At 39.3% G+C, this 22,397-nt stretch overlaps 1 protein-coding gene across 7 annotated transcripts in view; it reads left to right on the top strand.

The window, feature by feature from the left end:
• The window catches only part of PHF8 (PHD finger protein 8), a 99,973-nt gene that overhangs the window by 24,932 nt on the left and 52,644 nt on the right, over positions 1-22,397 (top strand). For all 7 annotated transcript variants that reach the window (XM_061137391.1, XM_061137390.1, XM_061137392.1 and 4 more), the window contains 6 exons: positions 12,953-13,038; positions 13,419-13,527; positions 15,827-15,987; positions 16,780-16,921; positions 17,646-17,832; positions 20,207-20,369. In XM_061137391.1, the coding sequence (XP_060993374.1) occupies positions 12,953-13,038; positions 13,419-13,527; positions 15,827-15,987; positions 16,780-16,921; positions 17,646-17,832; positions 20,207-20,369 (848 nt within the window). The remainder of the gene's footprint in view (positions 1-12,952; positions 13,039-13,418; positions 13,528-15,826; positions 15,988-16,779; positions 16,922-17,645; positions 17,833-20,206; positions 20,370-22,397) is intronic.

Below are 22,397 nucleotides of genomic sequence, written 5' to 3'. Positions count from 1 at the left end.
TTTTTAAAAAGAGTTTGAGAAAAATTGGTGGTAATTCTTCTTTAAATGTTTGATAAAATTTACCAATGAAGCCATCTGGTCCTGGGCTTGTCTTCTCTTTGGGAAATTTTTTTTATTTATTACTGATTCAGTCTCCTTATTAGTCTCTTCAAATTTTCTATTTCTTCCTGATGCAGTTTTGTCAGGTTGTATGTTTCTAAGAATTAATCTATTTCTTCTAGGTTGTCCATTATTTGACTTATAGTTGTTCATAGTTCAATCTATTTTCTTTCTGTTGTTCAGATTGGATAGTTTCTATTGTTCTGTCTTTAGGTTTACTATTTTTTCCCTCTGTTGTCTACATTCTGCTGTTGAGCCCATGCAGTGAGTTTTCATATAAGTTGCTTTAGTTTTTTCTAAGGGCTTCCTTGGTGGCTCAGTGGTAAAGAATCTGCCTGCCAATACAGGAGATGCCAATTTGATCTCGGTTGGGAAAATTCCCGTGGAGAAGGAAATAGCAACCCACTCTGGTATTCTTGCCTGGGAAATCCCATGGACAGAGGAGCTGGTGGGCTACAGTCCATGGAGTCTCAAAAGTGTCGGACATGACTTAGTGACTAAGCAACAACAGTTTTTTCTAAAAGCGAAATTGGTTCTTTTCTATATCTTCTATTTTTTTGTAGAGATTCTAGTTTTTGCTTATACTTTATATTTATTCGTTTCTGGCATGTTTGTAATTGTTATTGAAGCATTTTTGTGGTTTTTCCTTTAAAATCCATCAGGTAATTCCAGCATCTGTGTCACCTCATTAGTGAGATTACTGATTTTCTTAGTTCATTGAAGCTGTGTTATTTTTGTTCTTGATAAGCTGAGTCATTATTTTCATTATATCCTGAATATTTTGGGTATTATGTCATGAGACTCTAGATATTATTATATCTTATGTATTTGCAGACTTCTTTAGACACTGCACTTCATTGTCAGGGTAAGGGGTAGGTACTACTCTTTACTGCCAGGTAGAAGTAGAAGTCCGGGTTCCCCCACTTGCTGTCTGTTGGCACTCACTACCTCAGGTCCTGCTGTCATCTGGTCAGGCTGCCTTCTCTCCATTTTTCAGAGTCATCTTACCTTTTATTTTTCTTAATGTCTGAGATTTTTAGCTGTACTTAGTGAGAGTAATAGAAGTGCATTTACTCCATTATTCCTCAACCAAAAGTGACCAATTAATCTTTCAAATAGCTCTTTGGAGCTGTTATTTTCTCTCATCAAGTTAAATAGCTTGCTCAAAGCTACACAGCCAGTTAGTTGTTCAACCACAAGTCAAACTTGGGTTCCTTGGATTTTTGCTATAGGATATAATACTGTAGATAGTATAAGGCAGTTAGGTTAAACCATTTTCAAGTGGGAGATAGAGAAAATCAGGCTTATAAGCTCACACACACTCCACATTTTTGTTCCAAGTGAAATCAGGTTAAAGTGGATACCACTCTCTTTAAAGCAGCAGAAGGGTAACCCACAGCTTTCAGAGTGTGTAGCAAAGGGAAGAGAAGGCCTAGCATTCATATTCAGAGTTTACTAGATGCAGTGTATGGGCTGCTGAATCCCTGGGCTGGAGAAAGTCTTGTAGGGTGTGGAGTTAGAAGGATCAGGACAGCCTGCTCTGTCAGGGCTCATAGGTTGTCTTTGGAGTGGCATATTCTTTAAAATAAATTTTATTTTTTAATAATTATAGATTCATGAAAAGTGAAAGTAAAGTTGCTCAGTCATATCTGACTCTTTGCAACCCCATGAACTGTAGCCTACCACACTCCTCCTTCCATGGGATTTCCCAGGCAAGAGTACTGGAGTAGGTTGCCATTTCCTTCTCCAGAGGATCTTCCTGACCCAGGGATAGAACCTGGGTCTCCCGCATTGTAGGCAGACGCTTTACCATCTGAGCCACCAGGAAAGTCTCAGCCTTAGTCCTTTACATTCTTTTTTTTTTTTTTAGGAAGTTGCAAAAAATGTATGTAGAGGGCCTTTGTACCTTTACTCGGTTTCCTCCATGGTGGTATCTTATATAGCTGCAATGGTACAACCCACCAATCTTATTCCAATTTCACCAGTTTTACACATACTCATTTGTGTATATGTGTATTTAGTTCTATACATTTTATGATACTTGTAAATTCATATAACCTCCAAAATCCAGATTCAGAGCCATTCCTTCACCTGTGGGGTAGCATAATTTTTGCCCCAACTCACCTAGGAGAAATTTGGGATGGCGAATATGTACCAAAGGATGGGTAGTCAGTATCCAAGAGGAGTTATAAAAATTCAGACCAGAAGACCTCATAGGCATGATGCCCAGGAATGAGTTATGGGAGCTAAATGAACATCTGCTTTTGGTAATAGAGGAATAGTGATGAAAAACTTGCCTGGAATCCTAACTTTTCCTTTTACTAGCCCCATTTCTTTGGGTAGGTCATGTCACCTCTCTAAGTGTCTGCTTTCTCAGCTTTACTCATATATTTAAATTTTTTTTTAATTGAAGTGTAGATTTCACAGTAATTGCATTAGTTTTGGGCATGCTGTCTTAGCTTTAAAACAGAAAGAATCTCTATTTCATTGATTGTTATGAAGATTAGTAAGAGAACCTCTGTAAAGTGCCTAGCACAGTCCTAGCACATAGTAGATACCCAGTTCTGGCTGTCACCTAGAATATTAATGAAGTAAATATTTCTTGAGTATTTACTCTTTGCTAAGGAGTGAGCTAAGAGCTGTAGGAGATAGAGATGAATGACACACAGGCTGTGACCTCTAGATTATTTCATGTTAGAAAACAAGACCAATTCATTCGTTTATTCACTCATTTATGGACTTACTTATTCAGTAGGTGTGTGCTGTGGTATTTTCTAGATACTGGGAGAGTGGATACAGCAGTGAATATGAGACAGTAAGCTTACAGGTAAATATATAGTGTGTTTGGCTTCCCTGGTGCCTCATACAGTAAAGAATCTGCCTGCAATGCAGGAGACCTAAATTTGATCCTTGGATCGAAAAGATCCCTTGGAGAAGGGAATGGCTACCCACTCCAGTATTCTTGCCTAGAGAATTCAATGGACAGAGGAGACTGGAGGGCTATAGTCCTTAGGGTTGCAAACAGTTAGACATGACTGAACAACTAACACTTTCACTTCACTTTCATATAGTGTGTTAAGTGATAGTGCTGTAGAGAAATGTAAAGCAAGATGAAAAGGAGTGCCATCTCCAGGGCTGGAGGCATAGTTATTTTATTGGTGTATAGGGTGATTATATGGGTGACACGAGCAGAGGCCTGAAGGAAAGTGAGGGAGGGAAGTTGGGGAAGAGGGTTCCAGGTAGAGGAAATAAGGGACCTGAGTGGGGAGCACGCCTGGCATGTTACCATTCCAATTACAGCGAAGAAGCCAGTGTTACTAGACAGAGTGAGGAGAGAGTAGTAGAAGCTGATGATAGGGGCTGGGAGTGGGGATGGGGGCATAAATCAGGTAGGTCAATGGTTCTCCAAGTAGGACCAGCAGGATCAGCATCACCTGGGAACTGGTTAGGCAAAGTCCATTGTCCTACCCCAGACATACCAAATCAGAAACTGGGGGTCGACTCCAGGAAGCTATGGTTTAACAAACCTTCCAGGTGATTCTAATGCACACTCAAGTTTGAGAACCACAGGTATAGGGCCCTATGACCTGTTGTTAAGTTGTTTTTATGCCAAGTGGGACGGGAACCACAGAAAAATTTTGAGTGAAGGAGAGTTGTGATCTGGTTTAGGCTTTGGCTGTTGTGAGGACAGACTCAAGATGAGGAGTATGAGATGAAGCAGGGAGAGTTTGGGATCACTGTAGATCATTATTTCTTAAAGTGTGGTCCTTGGACCAGAAGCATCAGCATCACCTGGGGTCTGGTTAGAAATGCACATTTCTGGGCCCCACCCCAGATCTATCAAATTAGGATCTCTGTAGATAGACCTCGGAATCTGTCTTAACAAGTTTTCCAGGTGTTTCTGATGTGCCCTAATATTTGAGAAAACACTCATCTAATGGTGATTTGGACCAGAGTCAGTGGTGATGAGAAGTGATTAGATTTTGAGTATATATTGATACAATATTTGCTGTGAAAGGAGTCAAGTTTTTGTTTTGAAGGGCTTTGGTATAAGGCGAATAGAGTAATAAGCAATAACAGAAGGGGTCACAAGAGGATTTTTTGTTTGCTTGGGTTTTTTGGGGAGATAGAGGTGATACCTTGTTTGTGTGCATGTCAGAACATATAGAATAGTTCTTTTGGTGCATCCAGAATTTAGTGAAATCTGTTATTGGCAGAGTTATGTGCCAGAGACTGGGTAGACCAGAAAAGAAACTTCCCTGGTACACTGAAACTTGATCGGTGTTCTTTGTACTCCTCCAGTTCTATGTGCTTGGAGGTAGGGGGAATTGGTATGAATGGTGAGTGCCTCAGCATCTAGGGATGGGTCATCCCTGTTTTTATAGATTGTGTTTGGCCTGATCAAGATTGTTGCAGGAACCAGAATTTGACTTGGATTTTCTGATAGTTTTTGAATAATGAAGAAAAGTGAAATATGTTCTTTTTCCTTCTTATTGATGAAAGAAGATATTGTTTTTCCAGGCATAGGTGGTGACAGCACTTGGCTTTTTGGACATCCTCAGAGAGCAGAGCTTGAGCACATAAGAAGCTAGACAGGATCCTGAGCAATCTTGTTACCTCTTAAGCATCTCCAGCCCTTAGTCCCCATCTTAGTTCCAAACCCTGGAAGGGTTAAATGCCCACTTTTGTATTCTCATAGCACTTGTACTCTACTAATAACCCTACGTTATATTCTGATTATATGTTGTAGTGGAGTAGTAGAGTCAAACGGATCCAGATTTTTATCCTGCTCTTTTATTTATTACTTTTGTAATGACCAACAAGTTATTTACCCACTCAGATTTCTCATCTGTTAAGTTAGAATAATATTAATAATGATGTGCCAGGTACTCTCAGTTTCTTTACCTACTTGAGCTCATTTAAGCCTAACAACCCTATGAGGTGAGGTACTATTAATATTCTCATTTTATAGATGCTGAGGCACAGCAAGGTTAAGTAAACTGCGTAAGTTCACACAATTAGTAAGTGACAGAGGTGAGATTTAAACCCAGGCAGTTTTGCTCCCGAGTTTGTACTTTTAAACTCTGTGTTTCTGAATACTGTATAGATGCCCTGGTTTGTTGTAGAGATTAAATGTGATAATATATGGGTGATAATATATTCATAGCTCACTTTTCTCCTCAATTCCTTTTATGAAGACTTCAGATTCACTCACCATCCCCTTACCCTGCTTTATTTTATAGCATTTATGAAACTATTTTTCACCACCTGTCCCCCCTCTAGAATGTCCACTCCATGAGGGCAGTAGCTATTTTCAATCAATGTTTATTGAATTTGTGCACCAACTTACATCCAAATACTGAGTACCTGCCATGTGCCAAGCTCTGTGGTACATGTTGGGAATTATTTATCTTAATCTTGAGACCTGGTGCTGTGATAATTGTCCTCCTCACTAGGGAAGCACAACAGCATTTAGGAACCTTGGTCTAGGTGATAATTATTGAGACAGTGCAGCCAGAAGCCTGATGTGAGATGTTATCTAGCCCAGTGAATTGGATTGAATAATAAGCTGACTTGGGAGATGGATAAGGTGAGGACTTGGGGTGAACAAGAGATGCCGTCTGCTGTATGTAGTAGAGGCAGATAGCAAGTAAACAGGCAATAGCAAGTCTGTAGGGTGAGTGCTGAAATAAAGATAGTTGGTGGGGGGTGGGTGGCATGGGAGTAGGGAAGAGAAAGGGAAGGAATGTTCTGGGCACAAGGAGCCATGTGTGATGAGTGCCAGAGACCAGAAAGAGCTTGGCACTGAGAGTTGAGCTGGGTTTTTAGAGCAAGGCTGGCTTCATGGTATGTGTGACAACTGTAGTCACACACAGCCTCATATTTGAAAGGGGGCCCCATGCCCATGCTTGAGGTTTAATGCTATGTGGTTGTTATCTTGAAATTCCTAATAATTTTACCTTTGAATTTGTGTTTTGTATGTGAAGTTCAATGGGACAGTGTAGTTTGTCCGGGAGACCTGGAGCTTTAGCTCACCTGTGGTCCTACTTCTTGCTGCTTCCCTGCCTCCCTGAATTGATTCTCAGCTGGCTGCCTGTATCACCAGGCTTGGGTGCAGTTGCTGGAGAATCAGGGTCAAGTTGAATTTGGACATGTTAATTTGAAGTATTATCTATGTAAGTGGGCTATTCAGTAGAAATATCCAGGAGACATTTCGAGGGAGTGATCTGAAACTCACCAGAGAGATCTGGCTTGCAGTTGTAAGTACATAGAGGGCACATGGAACCCTGGGAGTGAGTGAAACCAACGAGGAAAAATGAGAAAAGGGTGCCCAGGCAAGAGGACCTAAGAAATGTCAACATTTAAGAAGGGGACAGGAGAAAAAGAGTGCACTGAGAAACACAAGGAGCAGCCAGAGATGTAATTAAGATCACATCACATCCCTGCTCGTAATCCTCTGGTGGATTTCACCCAGTTCTTCACTCAGGAAAAGCCAAAGTTCTTTATGATGGTCTACAGGACCCTATTGCATGAGCCCTTCCAACCTGTTATTGTCCCCCTTGCACTCTTCTCCTCTCTGTTGCCTTAATAATCTAGGGAGTAATAATCTAGGCAGACTCCCACCATAGGGCCTGTGTACTTGCTGTTCTAATTGGGATGCTCTTCTCTCATATACATATGGCTTGCTCCTTTACTTCCTTCAGGTCAAAACAACAATTCAAAAGTTGTTTTGTCAGTGAGTCCTTCCCTGGCTGCCCTACCTAAAATTCCAGCACCACTGTCATTCCTCTTGCCACCCCCCACCCCACGGTGTGTGTGTATATACTTGCTTACACATGCATACATATTCCCCTTTTGCTTTATTTTTCTACTTAGCTCCTCTTACTATCTAAGGCACAATATGTTTCACTGAAACATTGAGTTACTTTGTTTCTTGTCTGCATCAACCATTAGAATGTCAGCTTCTAAAAGAATGCATTTGAATCAGTTCTAATGAGGTGGATGAAACTGGAGCCTATTCTACAGAGTGAAGTAAGCCAGAAAGAAAAATATCAATACAGTATACTAACACATATATATGGAATTTAGAAAGATAGTAACCCTATATGCGAGACAGCAAAAGAGACATAGATGTATAGAACAGTCTTTTGGACTATGTGGGAGAGGGCGAGTGTGGGATGATTTGGGAGAATGGCATTGAAACATGTATATTATCATATGTGAAACAGATCGCCAGTCCAGGTTCAGTGCCTGGGGCTGGTGCACTGGGATGACCCAGAGGGATGGGACGGGAAGGGAGGTGGGAGGGCGGGTTCAGGATGGGGAACACATGTACACTCGTGGCTGATTCATGGCAATGTATGGCAAAACCACTACAATTTTGTAAAGTAATTAGCCTCCAATTAAAATGAACAAATTTATTTTAAAAAACCAGAAAAAGAACCAAAATATGTACCAATCATACCACTGCTGAAAATTTTATCAAACTAGTCAAAAAAATTAGTGAATTTTGAGTTAAGGGCCAAAATAAAAAAATTTGCAAAATTCTTTCACCATATAACACATTTGGACCTTCAGTTCAGTTTAGTCACTCAGTCATGTCCCACTGTTTGCAACCCCATGGACTGCAGCACAGCAGGCCTCCCTGTCCATCACCAACTCCTGGAATTTACTCAAACTCATGTGCATAAAAAAAAAAAAAGAATGTCAGCTTCTTAAGGGCAGGGATTTTTGTATGCTTTGTTCTGTGGCTTTGTCTCTCCGGCACCAAGACCAGGGCCTGGCAGATGCTCATTAAATGTTAGCTTGAGGAATGGACCCCAGGCAAATGGAGTATTGTGGAAGTCAAGTAAAGAGAGCACAGGGTCAGTACTACGGCAATGCTGCTAGGTCAAGTGAGATAAAGGAAAGAAGTACTTATTGCATGTATCAATAAGGAGGTTAAGATATCAGTGAGGTCTGTTTTGGCTTTGGAGCTGTGGTGCTGGAGAAACTCTTGAGAGTCCCTTGGACAGCAAGGAGATCAAATCAGTCAATGCTATAGGAAATCAACCCTGAATATTCATTGGAAGGACTGCTGCTGAAGCTGAAGCTCCAGTACTTTGGCCACCTGATGGAAAGAGCTGACTCGTTGGAAAAGACCCTGATGCTGGGAAAGATTGATGGCAAGAGGAGAAGGGGATGACAGAGGATGAGATGGTTGGATGGCATCACTGAATCAATGGACATGAGTTTAAGCAAACTCTGGGAGATAGTGAAGGACACGGAAGCATGGCATGCTGCAGTCCATGGGATCACAAAGAGTCAGACATGACTTAGCTACCGAACAACAAAAAGACTAAAATCAGACTGTAGCAGTGGGTGAGAAAGTGTACACAGCAACCTGAAAAAATTCTTTTTATCGGTTTGGCCCTGGTAGAAGGTCTCTGGATACTACCAGTTGGCTAGGAATAGGAGGGAGACTTTTTTCTAAAAGATATTTTTTTAACATGGACCATTTTTACCGTCTTTATTGAATTTGTTACAATGTTGCAATGTTGTTTCTGTTTTATGGTGTTTTTTGTTTTTTTTTGTTTTTTTGGCCGAAGACAAGTGGGGTGTTAGTTCCCCAACCAGGGGTTGAATCCTCACTACCTGCATTGGAAGATGAAGTTTTAACCACTGGATCATCAGGGAAGTCCCAGAAGGGAAACTTTTCACTGTATAACACTTCTGTACCTTTTGAGTTTCATAAAATGTATAATTGATACTTATTTAAATAAAAGTCATTGTGAAGCTGCATAGGTTAAACAAAGAAGATATTCAGCTTTTAAGTGACAAAGAAGGGTGGACAGGAGGGAGGGAGGGTGTTGTTTTTTTTATATCTGTAAAGATTAGTGAGCTGGTTTAAATGCTATTATGAAGGAGAAAGTAGAGAGGGAGAGGTTGAAGATATCGGGGAAAGAAGAGATAATTTATTGAGAAGGTAAAAATGTGACCTAGGTAGAAAAGCTGACTTTACAAAGAAGGGAAGAGTTCTTTTGTTGTGACAGGAAAAAAAGAAGGGTGTAGAAGGAAGTGGATTTGGTGTGGAAAGTTGAGGTAGTTCCCCTCTGTTTACTTCATTTTATCTAAGAAGTTGGAGGCAAGGTCATTTGTTGAGAGAAAAGAAGGTAGTGGGGTCAGAGATTTGAAATAGCCACTGTGGATAATGGGGGAGAGAACTGAGCAGGGAAATACAGGAGAATCATCAGGCAGCATTACCCAGATTTTTTAAAAATAGGCTTTATTTTTTAGAGTAGTTTTAGGTTTACAGCCAAATTGAGTGGAAGGCTCAGAGATTACCCATTTGCCTCCTGCCTGCACATGCATAGCCTCCCCCATTAGCAACATCTCCCACCACTGGAGCGGTACATTTGTTAAAGTAGATGAATCTATGTTGACACATGATTTACACCCCAAATCCATAGTTTACATCAAGATTTACTCTTGGTATTATACATTCTGTGGGTTTGGGGCAAATGTATAATGACTTGTACCCCCTATGATATTGTTGTAGTAGCAGAATAATTTCACTGCTCTAAAAATTCTATGTGCTCTGCCTATTCATCTCTCTTTTCCTGCCATCCCCTGGCAACCACTGATCTTTTTACTGTCCCCATTGCTTTGCCTTTTCCAGAACGTCATGTAGTTGGAATCATATAATATGTAGCCTGATGGTGTTCTTTCAAAGTTTCTTTCATATCTTTTCATGGCTTGATAGCTCTTTTTTTTCAGTGCTGAATAATATTCAACTGTCTGAATTACCAGTTTATCCATTCACCTACTGAAGGACATCTTGGTTGCATCCAAATTTTGGCAATTATGAATAAAGTGGCCATAAACATCTGTGTGCAGATTTTTGTGTGGACATAGTTTTCAGTTACTTTGAGTAAATGCCAGAGAGTGCAATTGGTTTTGTAAGAAACTCCCAAATTGTATTCTAAAGTGGCTGTGTTTTGCATTCCCACCTGCAAAGAATGAGAATTCCTGTTGCTCCACCTCCTTGCCAACATTTGGTGCTGTCAGTGTTCTGAATTTTGGCTATTCTGGTAGGTGTATAGTGATATCTCATTGTTTTAATTTGTATTGTCCTATTGATATATGAAGTGGAACACCTTTTCATATACTTATTTGCTATCTGTACATCTTCTTTGGTAAGGTATTTGTTCAAATCTTATGCCCATTTTTTAATCGGGTTGTTCATTTTCTTACTGTTGAGTTTTAAGAGTTCTTTGTGTATTTTGGATAACAGTCCTTTATCAGATATGTCCTTTGCAAATATTTACTGTCTTTGGCTTATCTTTTCATTATCTACCTTTCACAGAGAGGGTTTTAATTTTAATGAAGTCTGGCTTATTAATTAATTCCCATTTTTCACAGACTGTGCCTTTGGTATTACATCTAAAAAGTCATTGCCAAACTTAAAGTTATCTAGATTTTCTCCTATGTTATCTTCTAGAAGTTTTATAGCTTTGCATTTTGTATTTCAGTCTGTGATCCATTTTGAGTTCTTTTTTTGTGATGAGTATAAGGTCTGTGTGTAATTTCATTTGTTTTCATGTCCAGTTGTTCTGGCACCATTTGTTGAAAGGCTGTCTTTGCCACATTGTATTACCTTTGCTCCTTTATCAAAGATCAGTTGACCCTATTTCTGTTGATCTATTTCTGGGCACTCTGTCCTGTTCTATTGATCTGTTTATTCTTCCATCAGTGCCACACTGTCTTGATTATTGTAGCTTTTTAAAATTTTTGCTGCACCATGCAGCATGTGGGATCTCAGTTCTCTGACCAGGAATTGAACCTGCTACCCCTGCATTGGAAGCACAGTCTTTACTGCTGGACTGCCAGGGAAGTCCTGATTACTGTAGCTTTACAATCAGTGTTTGAGTCATGTAGCATCCATCTTCCAACATTGTTCTCCTTCAATGTTGTGTTGGTTATTCTATGACTTAGATATTTTGGACACTCAGTTTATTGTGGCACCAATCCATTGAATGATTTTTTTCCTTCTAGCCATGTTCAGTGGTTCAGTGGATTGAGCCAGGGCTTGGATTTGCATGTGGGAGTGATGTAAAGGCAGTGGGGCAAGTGAGCTGAGTGTATCTGTAAGACAATGGTTGAAGTGAGGAATGATGGAATCTATAAACTAGATAGGGAAGAAGGGTGAAGGCAATAGTAGTTGATCGGGCGAAAAGTAGAATCAAGAGATTTTCAGGGCAAAGAACAGGTGTAAAGAATGAGAGCTGACTGGATGACCTTGTGGTCAGAGAGTGATGTGTGCATTTTGTATTCCAGAGGTGGAGCAGTTGCAAGTATTGATAGGGTTTGGGGGGATGGCCATGAGAATTGGTAGCTGAAATTGGAGTGAAATCTCTCAAGATGAGAAGGTCAATGTGCTAAGAGGCTGGGATGTTAGGCCTCTATATCCTTTATTATGTCACGTGAGAGGTTGGCAGGACTTGAGATGGAGAGGAATCTGTGAGCAGGTTCTTCAATGAACGAAAAAGGTATGTTTGGGAGATGAGTAACTGACAGTGAAGAGGAGTGGGAGGAGGTATAGATGAATGATATAGAACTCAGAAGAGTAGGAGATCTTATACAAGGATAGAGGAGAGATAATTTCAGAGTCTCACTGGAAAGTGAGGGGGACGTCCACCCCCAGCCCAGCCCTGAGTTGTAAGGGTCTGGGAGAATGTACAACTTCTGCCTGACCAAGTTCTAACACAGTGCTTCTGAGACTTTCTGAGGTGAAGGACCAGGGTATTTTTTTTAAATTTCCAATCTGTAATGGACTAATGCTTTTATGAAATAAAATGTCCCCAATTTATTGATGTGCAACAGATATACAGGGTTAGCTGTGGGGAAGGTGGTGGCGTCCTGATCCCAGGAAGTCAGTTCATGAGCATAGTCTTGAACCAAAATGGTTGGAGCTCTGCCTTATTTTTATGCTCCCTGTTCTGTGTGGCTGACCAAAGATTTTAAGAGTTAGATCTTAGCCAGAAGATTTTTAGAGGGCTGCTGATGACTTCTTTGGTGAGGAAGGGTTTACATTTTGTGAGATTACTAGCTCACATACATGTAAACTCAGATTTTCAAAATTATATCTTTCTCAGATATTATAATATGAAATTAATAATGCATGTTCATTGTAGAAAATTAGGAAATACAGATAAGGAAGAAAAAATGGTTATAATATAATAAGGTTATATATATATAACCTTATATAACCATATATATATATATATATATAATATAACCTTATATATATATAACCTTATATAAGGTTATATAATCCTTTACTGAAAGGGAACCACTGTTTTCATTCCTTTTCACTTAATAAATTGCTCAATAAAGTTTAAATGTTTGATTGTATGTAGGAATAATATTTTAGATACACTGGTTAAATAAAATATTATTAAATTATTATTAAAATTAATTTCACTTGTTTCTTTTTACCTTTTTAATGGGGCTATTAGAACATTTAAAATTACATATTTGACTCACATTATATTTCTGTCAGACAGCAGTGCTCTAGAGTCTCTTCCAGCTTTGATCATTCTGAGTCTTAATGAAGCTTTATTGTCTGTACATTTTTAGCTCTGTTGTAATTATTTTAGACTGTTGTGGTGTAATAGAACTTTTTGCGTTGACAAAACAGTTTGATAATCTGCCCAATATGGTAACCACATGTGGCTACTGAGCACTTGAAATGTTCCTAGAGTGATGGAGGAACTGCATTTAAAATTTTACTTAATTATGTATTGAACAGCACAGTTCTAGACCTTAAAAAAATAAAATTTCCACAAACATTGGCTAATTTTCTCTTTTCTAGTTGTGTTGGTGTTGAAGAGGAGAAGGCTGCTGACATTGACCTCTACCACTGTCCCAACTGTGAGGTCTTACATGGGCCCTCCATTAGTAAGTAGATCTTGGGGTTTTAAAGAGAAGACAATCCAGAGAGACAAAGCAAAGGAAGCTTGGAAGGGAAATTGCCTTTGCCTGAGTGCTTCAGATTTGTCTCCCTTGGGAAATAGAAGCTTATGTAGGCCCTGTAGGCTAGCAGCTGCTCCACTGAGAGGGCAGAAATGCAGTTTCACCTCCCTCCATTATCTAGGGATTCCCCAAAGGAAGCACCTATCCTCACCAAGTGCTTTTCTGAGTCCATGAGGGCTTCCTTGACTCCAGATGCTCCAGGGGGTTGTTAAATTGGATGAGAAGCAGGATCTGCTGAGGCTTTTGCTTTTAGAACCATATCCTGTAGCCATTTTGACTCAGTCTCTTGTCTTTTTCTGGCTTAGTGAAAAAACGCCGTGTATCTTCCAAAGGCCATGATACACACAAGGGGAAACCAGTGAAGACGGGAAGCCCTACATTCATTCGAGAGCTCCGGAGTAGGACCTTTGACAGGTGAGGACCCCCTACTCCAAGGGCCAGTGAATGCTACTGCTCTGGGAAGCTGGGACCCATCTCTTCTCAGCTTTTCCACTGGCTGTCGCACTAGGTGCCTCCATCATTTGGGGATGTTTGCAGGGCTCTGTGAGTTCCCTTTGTGGGGAGATCTTCTGTTTTAGTCAGTTTCTGAGAAATATTGTTAGAGTTTCATTTGATGTACAGAGTATGTTAAGGTCTACTTGTAGAAACTTTGAGTAGATAGAGAGGCAGTTTTTGCCTCAGTCAGGAGAGGATATTTACATGTACCCAGGGAATGCTATAACTAGAAAGAGTCTTAGAAACCAGGAAGTTTAATTCTCTCATTGTAGAGAAGCGGAAACTCTCTGGGAAAATACTTTTTTGAGTAGCCATGTATTTCTTTTACAATCAAGAAAAAATTTGTTTCCTTAAAAAATTAAGATTGGCTTATTGAAAACAAATTACTTGAACAAAAATAATGAGTTAGAAAAATTAATGAATAAAACACTGTCTTTTGCTTAGTTTTTAATTCATTTGACCATTTTCAGCTCTCCTGTAAATGAAATGTTATTTAGGATTATAAGTGTTTCTTCAACTTAATATTTGTTTTATTTAAAGGCAATGAGTCTTGTTTTTACCCTACCCCCTCAGGTCCCTTCTCCAGAGTCAACCAATTTCTTGTGCATTCTTTCAGAAATAGTTTTTGCTTATACAAACATATATGAATGTATGTGTTGCCCCTTTTTTAAAATTAAAAAACACAAATAGAAACACTGTTCTATATCTTGATTTTTTAAAAATCTAAATTCTGTATCTTAGAGATCAATCCATAACAGCATATACTGATGTTCTTCATTCCTTTTCATGGATAGTTAGTACTCCATTGTATGAATGTATAATTTATTTAAGCAGTCCTCTTGATGAACATTTAAATTGATTCTAGTATTTTGCTATTAGGAAAAAAATGCTGCAGTGAATGTCTTTGTACTTAGTGTTTGCATATGTGAGTGAGAGTATGTGTAGATTTACTACCTAAAAGTAAAACTGCTAGGTTAAGGGATATATGCTTTAAACATGTTTGTAGATATTGCTAGGTTGTTTCTAATATGACCACATTATTTCATACTCCCACTAAACAGTGTGTGAGGGTGCCTATTTCCCTATTATCCTGGCTAACACTGTTTATTATCAAACTTTTTTTGCCTTTCTGATAAGATAAAAAATGAGATTTCACTGTCTCCATGTGGATTTCTTTAGTGATTAAGGAAGCATGTATATTATGATGCATTTATAAGTCATCTTTATTTTTCTTCTCTGTTACCTATCTGCTTACATTGTTTGACAGTTTTTCTGTTGGGTTACTTCCTATTTCTTATTGATTTGTAATAGCTTTCCATGCAGAAAATTTTTAATTTTAGGTAGTTAAATTTACTTATTACTATTTTTAGTGGCCACTGGGCGTTGTCTTTTTCCATAATTTTTTCTACCCTGTGGCTTTATTTTTTTCTAATTTAATCTTTGTTCCATCTAGAATTAGGTAAAGAATGAGCCAGACATTGATCTTAATATTTTTCCAGATGTTTATCCCAACACAATTTGTCAAATAGCCCATCTTTTTCTCCAACATGATTTTAAGAAAACCAGAAACCCCTGTTTTCTAGTTAACTATGTATGTCAAGAGAGTGGTTGTAAAAATTGTTTTTGTTTTCTAAATCAGTCTTTTCTCTATTTTCCAGTATTTTAAAATGGGGTGGTGCTGCTCTGAAAGTGAAAGTTGCTCAGTCGTGTCTGACTCTTTGCGACCCTATGGACTATACAGTCTATGGAATTCTTCAGGCCAGAATATTGGAGTGGGTAGCTGTTCCATTTTCCAGGAGATCTTTCCAACTCAGGGATCAAACCTAGGTCTCCCGCATTGCAGGTGGATTCTTTACCAGCTGAGCTACCAGGGAAGCCCAAGGTGCTGCTCTGGGTTATTGTAAATCAGCTAAACTTGTCAGATATGTCTTTTCTTCTGGGGCAGGCTGTTGACTGATTTGTTCCTTTGTCATCTAGACAAGAGCATCATATTGACAGGATATCCTGGATTTAACTTCCCACCTCTGCCAATGGCCTGGCTTCTTGCCTTCGATAGGTCATTTATTAGCTGGGATGTGAAGTTTATGCCACTCATTAATTGCCAGCCCACATTAGGTCCCCTCAGGAAGACCCCACACCTTTGGTGAGTGAAAGCACCCAGTGAGGCCTTCAGTAGCAGAGCTTGTAGGGTTCACGCTTTCTCTTTTGTGGCCCACAGTTCAGATGAAGTGATTCTGAAGCCCACTGGAAGTCAGCTGACCGTGGAATTCCTGGAAGAGAATAGCTTCAGTGTGCCCATCCTGGTCTTGAAGAAGGATGGATTGGGGATGACGTTGCCCTCGCCGTCATTCACTGTGAGGGATGTGGAACACTATGTTGGTAAGCACCACAGACCCTCTTAACTGTGACATTGTTCACTCCCAACAAAACATATGACCCTTCCCTTCCAGTTTTCATTTCTTTTCTGGCCATCTTGGAAATCTGATGTGATGTACCTTGCCATCATTCTTAGGCAAAGCTAGAACCAAAATCCTGGTCTTTTTTCCTTTTCCTCCTAATAGACCACAAACTCCAGACTGAGCCCCATGTTTTACCTGGGGAATTCCAAAGATTTTTATGACCTCTCTGTACTCTGTTGAGATGAGAAAGCCTTTGACTTTTGCCCTCATATGCTAGTTGTATTCTGGACATGAGTTTTAGGGGAGAGGAAGAGAAGTGAGGAAGCAGGACCCAGGCAGATGGACTGTACTGTGAGACCATGTGTCAGGCATTTCTGTTGCCTTAGAATGTCTGGACCTGGCACATAGGTCTAAGCAGAATGTGAGAAACACCTACCCCCACTTCCCATATGTGTCTGACTCTTTGTGACCCCATGGACTGTAGTCTGCCAGGCTCCACCATCCATGGGATTTTCCAGGCAAGAATACTAGAGTAGGTTGCCATTTCCTTCTCCAGGGGATCTTTCTGACCCAGGGATTGAACCCAGGTCTTCTGCATTGCAGGCAGACTCTCTGCCATCTGAGCCACCAGGGAATCCTCCACTTCCCATATATGTGTAGACAAATACATTGAGAGAAGTTTTCAGTGTAAGGTCACTCTAGGACCGGTTAGGGGATGAGTGTTCCCTGGTCCCTGAGGCCACTTGGTGCAGAGCCTATCTCTTTATTCCAGGTTCTGACAAAGAGATTGATGTGATTGATGTGGCCCGCCAGGCTGACTGCAAGATGAAGCTTGGTGATTTTGTGAAATATTATTATAGCGGGAAGAGGGAGAAAGTCCTCAATGTTATTAGTTTGGAATTCTCTGATACCAGGTAAGAGGGGCAGGGGTAAGTAAAAAGCCTCACAGAGTACCTAGGACTTGTATATACTGAGTATGTATTAGTGTTCCTCTCCCTTCCTCCGAGTGGTTTCTTCCTTTGGCATGGCGAGCTGGTTTATACTTTCTAGGGTAGTTGCTCACATTATAACAACCAAATCATGTTTCCCCTTTACAGTTTCTAGCATTGGATAGATTATTCAGTGGCTGTTTTAATTAATTTTTGTCTCTTTCAAGATCCAGGACAGCTTCCTTAGACCTTTTTTTTCTGGTATGTAGATTGTGGCATGGTCACTGTTTAACTCCCGATAGCTCCACTGTCCCAGGTAAACACGTCTTTACCTGGAACTGAGCTCTGACAGGTTTCTCTACTTAATCTTCATAAAGAAGACACTATGACATAGGGACAGTACAATACTGTTAAACACCATGTGCCAAGTGAGTGGGCCTGGGTGTGGAGATTCTGAGCATTCAGTGGAGGAAATGATCACCTTTGACTGGGGATGGCTGTGGAGCTGGAACTTGGAACTTCCAGAGCTGAGTGGAAAGAGAATGCTGACTTATCTTACAAAAATAAGTGTACTGTGTGCTCTTGGGAATTCTGTGGAGAGAACTTCTTTGTCTTCCCTGATTCTCACTAGGATGGGGGGCATTTTATACTGGCTTCAACTGTCAATTCCCAATCAGCTGACATCTGCTCTCCACCCCTTCCTTGATAGGCTTTCTAACCTTGTGGAGACACCCAAGATTGTTCGGAAGCTCTCATGGGTGGAGAACTTGTGGCCAGAGGAGTGTATCTTTGAGAGGCCCAATGTGCAGAAGTACTGCCTCATGAGCGTGCGGGATAGCTATACAGACTTTCACATTGACTTTGGTGGCACCTCGGTGTGGTACCATGTGCTCAAGGTAAGAATGGGTATGGTTTCTGAAGACAGCCAGGCCTTGGGCCTCCCTGTTTGTTTCAAGTGGTTGCATAAAACAGGCTGCTAAGGCCTACCTGCATCCCAGATTCTATTTGGGTAACATTTACACATAACTACTCTTATCAGGGTTGGGTATTGAGTGGATATGCAGTATAAGTTGTCTCTGCTTCATAGTTTTGATGATTAACTTTTAACAAAAATAACAACAGATTTCTAAGGTTTTCTCTGTTATCTTAATTGAACCAATCTGTACTCCTACCTCTAGGTTTGGAAATGTCCATATTTACTGCAGAAATTTCTGGTAACATGAGACACTCCCCCTCCTCCCAAATTTATTGAATTATAATTTTTGTACTATGACATTCATCAATTTTAAGTTTATAGTTTGATGAGTTTTGACAATTGTATAAATAGTTGCATGACTGCCACCACTGAAGATAGAGCATGTATGAGGTGTTTGGTTTTTTTTTAAAGTTTTATTTATTTATTTTGGCTGCACTGCATCTTCATTGTTGCACATAGGCTTTCTCTAGTTGCAGCAAGTGGGGGCTACTCTCTAGTTGTGGTGCATGGGCTTCTCATTGCAGTAGCTTCTCTTGTTGCAGAACATGGGCTGTAGGGCACATGGGCTTCAGTAGTTGTGTCATACAGGCTCAGTAGTTGTGGCTTGCAGGCTCTAGAATGCAGTTCAGTAGTTGTGGCACATAGGCTTAGCTGCCCCAAGACATATGGAATCTTCCCGAATCAGGAATCAAACCTGTGTCCCCTGCATTGGTAGGTAGATTCTTAACCACTGAACCATCAGGGAAGTCTGAGATGGTTTTTTTTAAATGTCAGCCTTCCTATAGTTTCCCTTTACGTTGTTGTTACAGTTTTGTAATTAGCATATTGATTGTCAGTGACTAAAGGATTTTTGAGGTCTGGTAAACAAATTTCTTAAATAACTTATTGTTTTCTACCACTGTTCATGCTATTTAGTTTTTTTATCAGAAATACCAAGAAAAGAGCAAAAACTTGGATATGGCTCTTGTCCAAATGATCACGAATCCTGAACTAGTTGTTTATCATGAAGAAATTGGAGTGTGTAAATGAAAGTGCTATTATGCAAATGTTATATTTAACTGTTTATTTTATTTTTTTACTTTTTATTTTGGAGTATAGCCCATTAACAATGTTGTGATAGTTTCAGGTGGACAGCAAATGGACTCAGCCATACATAAACATGTATCCATTCTCCCCCAAATTCCCCTCTGATTGAGGCTGCCATATAACATTGAGCAGAATTCCCTGTGCTATACACTAGGACCTTGTTGGTTATCCATTTTAAATATAGCTGGAGATCCCAAACTCCCTATCTCTTCCCCCATTAGCATTTTAATTTTTAAATAGTTTTTTACAGAAAAATTGCTAATAGGAAGATTTCCTGTGTGCCCTTCACTCAAATTCCTATGTTACTATTTTATTATATTCTCTTTTTCTGAAGCAAACATAATAAAATAATCTTACATATATATTTTTTCTGAAACACTCAAAAGTATTTGCAGACATGATGTCCCTTTATCTTGTAATAATTCAGTGTGTATTTCTTAAAAACAAGGGTATTCTCTTATATCATCACAATATAGTTATCAAAATCAAAATTAATATTGATATAGTATTATTATCTAATCTACAGATCTGATTCAGATTTCTCCAGTTGTACAGTAGATATTTTCTAGTGCTGCTTTTCTACATTGAAATGTATTGTCATGAAATATTGGTTAAACTAATCAAGCTATGGGTTGGGAAGATTTTTGTGCTAGTGGGTTTTTCTTTCTTTTCTGCCAAACTACCTATGTGGTGATTATCCAGGCAAAGCATAATTAAGAAATAAAATGTTCTTCCAACAGATAATCACCCAACATATAATCTTCCAGAAGTCCTTGGGTGATTACTGAACTTTTAAACTTTTATTAGCTGTGATTGCAGGTGTGAGAAGAAACACTCTCTGCAAATGGCATTTAAAGGCAAATTCAATTTTCTTCTCATTAGTAATGTGGCCTTAAATTCTCCTGGGGCTGATAGTATTGATCTGCTCATCTGTAGAGGACATTTTTCATTTGGTATTCCTGGAACCTTTGGTGTACATTTGTCTTAAGTTGACAATTTTGTTTGAAATGCCCTTTCCAGATTGTTCTTGTTAGTCTTATAGAAGCTTAAAAGTACAAAGTGAAAAGGAACTTTTGAAGTTTTCCATATTTGTATATAAATGATCCTTGAACAGAAAGAATTCTAGCATACTACATGGTCCTGGAACATGAGAGAATATTCTTTTGGAGACTCCCTTGATAGCTTTGGCCCTTCCATCTTTGTTTCAGGGTGAGAAGATCTTCTACCTGATCCGTCCAACAAATGCCAACCTGACTCTCTTTGAGTGCTGGAGCAGCTCCTCTAACCAGAATGAGATGTTCTTTGGGGACCAGGTGGACAAGTGCTACAAGTGTTCTGTGAAGCAAGGACAGACACTTTTCATTCCTACAGGTCTCCCCTGGGCACCTCTGGGAGGGTTTGAGGAATATGGGAAGAAGAAGGGAGCTTGTGGCACCAGAACCAACCCCTTCCCATAATGTTTTGACCTGAATGTGAGATACCCCTCTCATGTCAGTTATAGGCTCAGAATTGCACATCAGAAAAATTCAAGTGGTGACCAAAGTGGTGACCAGTGTGCTTGTTTGGGGAGGTCCAGGAGGAAATTGATAGGCTTCTATGCACTGAACTGATGTCAGCTTGGTGAACAGAAAACAGGACTCTCAGCGCCATGATTCTAGAGATAGTGACTGGAGAGACTGGCATTGTAAGCTATAAGTCAGAATGACCTGGGTGGGGATAGTTTTTTTTTTTCCTGAAACAATAAATGCTTAGGCTTTACCCCTAGAATTATGAATTCATAGGTCTGAAGTGGGGTCTGAGTGTGGCTATTTTGGGGGAAAAAACCTAGCTGTCTCCATTTGGGGAAAGTTGACATCTTTAGTATGTTGCATCTTCCATGAACACAGTGTGTCTATTTATTTAGATTTTTCTTGACTATCTAATTTCTTAATTCCTTGGTTTCAGAATTAGTGTTAAATTTTCTCCAAATGTTCAGTATAATTCTCTACTGCAGCCACATGGACCTAGAGCTTTCCTTTTGGGAAAGATTTTAATTAGCATTCAATTTCCTTAAACTTTATTAGGCTATTCAAATTATTTTATACTGGGTGAGTTGTAATAGTTTGTGCTTTTGGAGCAATTGGCCCATCTTATCTAAGTTGTCAAATTTATATGTGAAATTTATATGTATTTCTTATTATTCTTTTGATATCTTCTAAGTCTCTAGTGTACCCTCTTTTCATTCTTGATGTTAGTAATCTGTGAATTTCAATTTTCTTGAACGTTTAAAAGAATCATCTGTTGTTTCATTGTGATTTTCGATGTAGTCTTTCTGTTTTCAATTTCATTGATTTCTGCTTTTATCTTTTTTCCTTTCTGCTTACTTTGGGTTTATTTTGCTCTCCTTTTTTTCAGTCTTGAGATGATAGCTTAGATTATTGACTTAAGATTTTTTTTCCCTTTTAATGTATTTAGTGCTATAAATTTCCCCCTCAGCATGGATTTAGCTATGTCACATATTTTGATATGTTGTAGTTTTCATTTTGTTAAATGTGCTTTTTTAAAAGAAACTTATTTATTTATTTGGCTGTGCTGGGTCTTAGTTGTGCCATGTGGAAATCTAGTTCCCTGACTGGGGATCAACCCAGGCCCCAAGCAGTGGGAGCACAGAGTCTTAGCCACTGGACCACCTGGAAAGTCCCCTAAATGTGCCTTTTAAAAAGTTGAGATATAATGCACATACCATTAAAATTACCGTATTGTTAAAGGGTACAATTCAGGTTTTCATTAAGTTGTACAAACATCAGCACTAATACCAGAAAGTTTTCACTGCTTTAAAAAAGAAACCTTGTACCTATTAGCAGTCACTCCCCATTCCTTCTCGCCAGCCCCTATCAGCCACTTTTGTACTTTTCTTTGTGTATGAATTTTCCATTTCTGAATAGTTAATGTAAATGGAATCATGCAGTATGTGGTCTTTTATGTCTGGATTCTGTCATCCAGCATATTTTCAAGGTTCATCCATGTTATAGCATTTATCAATACTTCATTCTTTAAATGGCTGATAAGTACTCCATTTGTAAGGATACACCACATTTTGTTTATCCTTTCATCATTTTATAGACATCTGGGTTTTTTTTCACCTTTTGCCTATTATGAATAGTGCTGTTATGAACATTCATGTACAAGTTATTGTGCTAACAGTTATTATATTTTCAGTTCTCTTGGGTGTATCTATTTAGGAAAGGGATTGCTGAGTCATATGGTAACTCTGTGTTTAACTTCTTAAGGAATTGCCAAACTATTTTCTAAAGCAGCTGCATTTTACATTTCCACCAGTGATTTGTGAGAGTCTCAGTTTTTCCACATCCTTCCCAACACTTGTTGTTGCCTATCTTTATGATTATAACCATTCTGGTG

The sequence above is a fragment of the Dama dama genome, chromosome X (assembly GCF_033118175.1).
Source record: "Dama dama isolate Ldn47 chromosome X, ASM3311817v1, whole genome shotgun sequence".
NCBI classification, from domain to species: domain Eukaryota; kingdom Metazoa; phylum Chordata; class Mammalia; order Artiodactyla; family Cervidae; genus Dama; species Dama dama.
The sequence above is the reverse complement of the archived record's forward strand: the minus strand, read 5'-3'. Positions and strand labels throughout refer to the sequence as shown.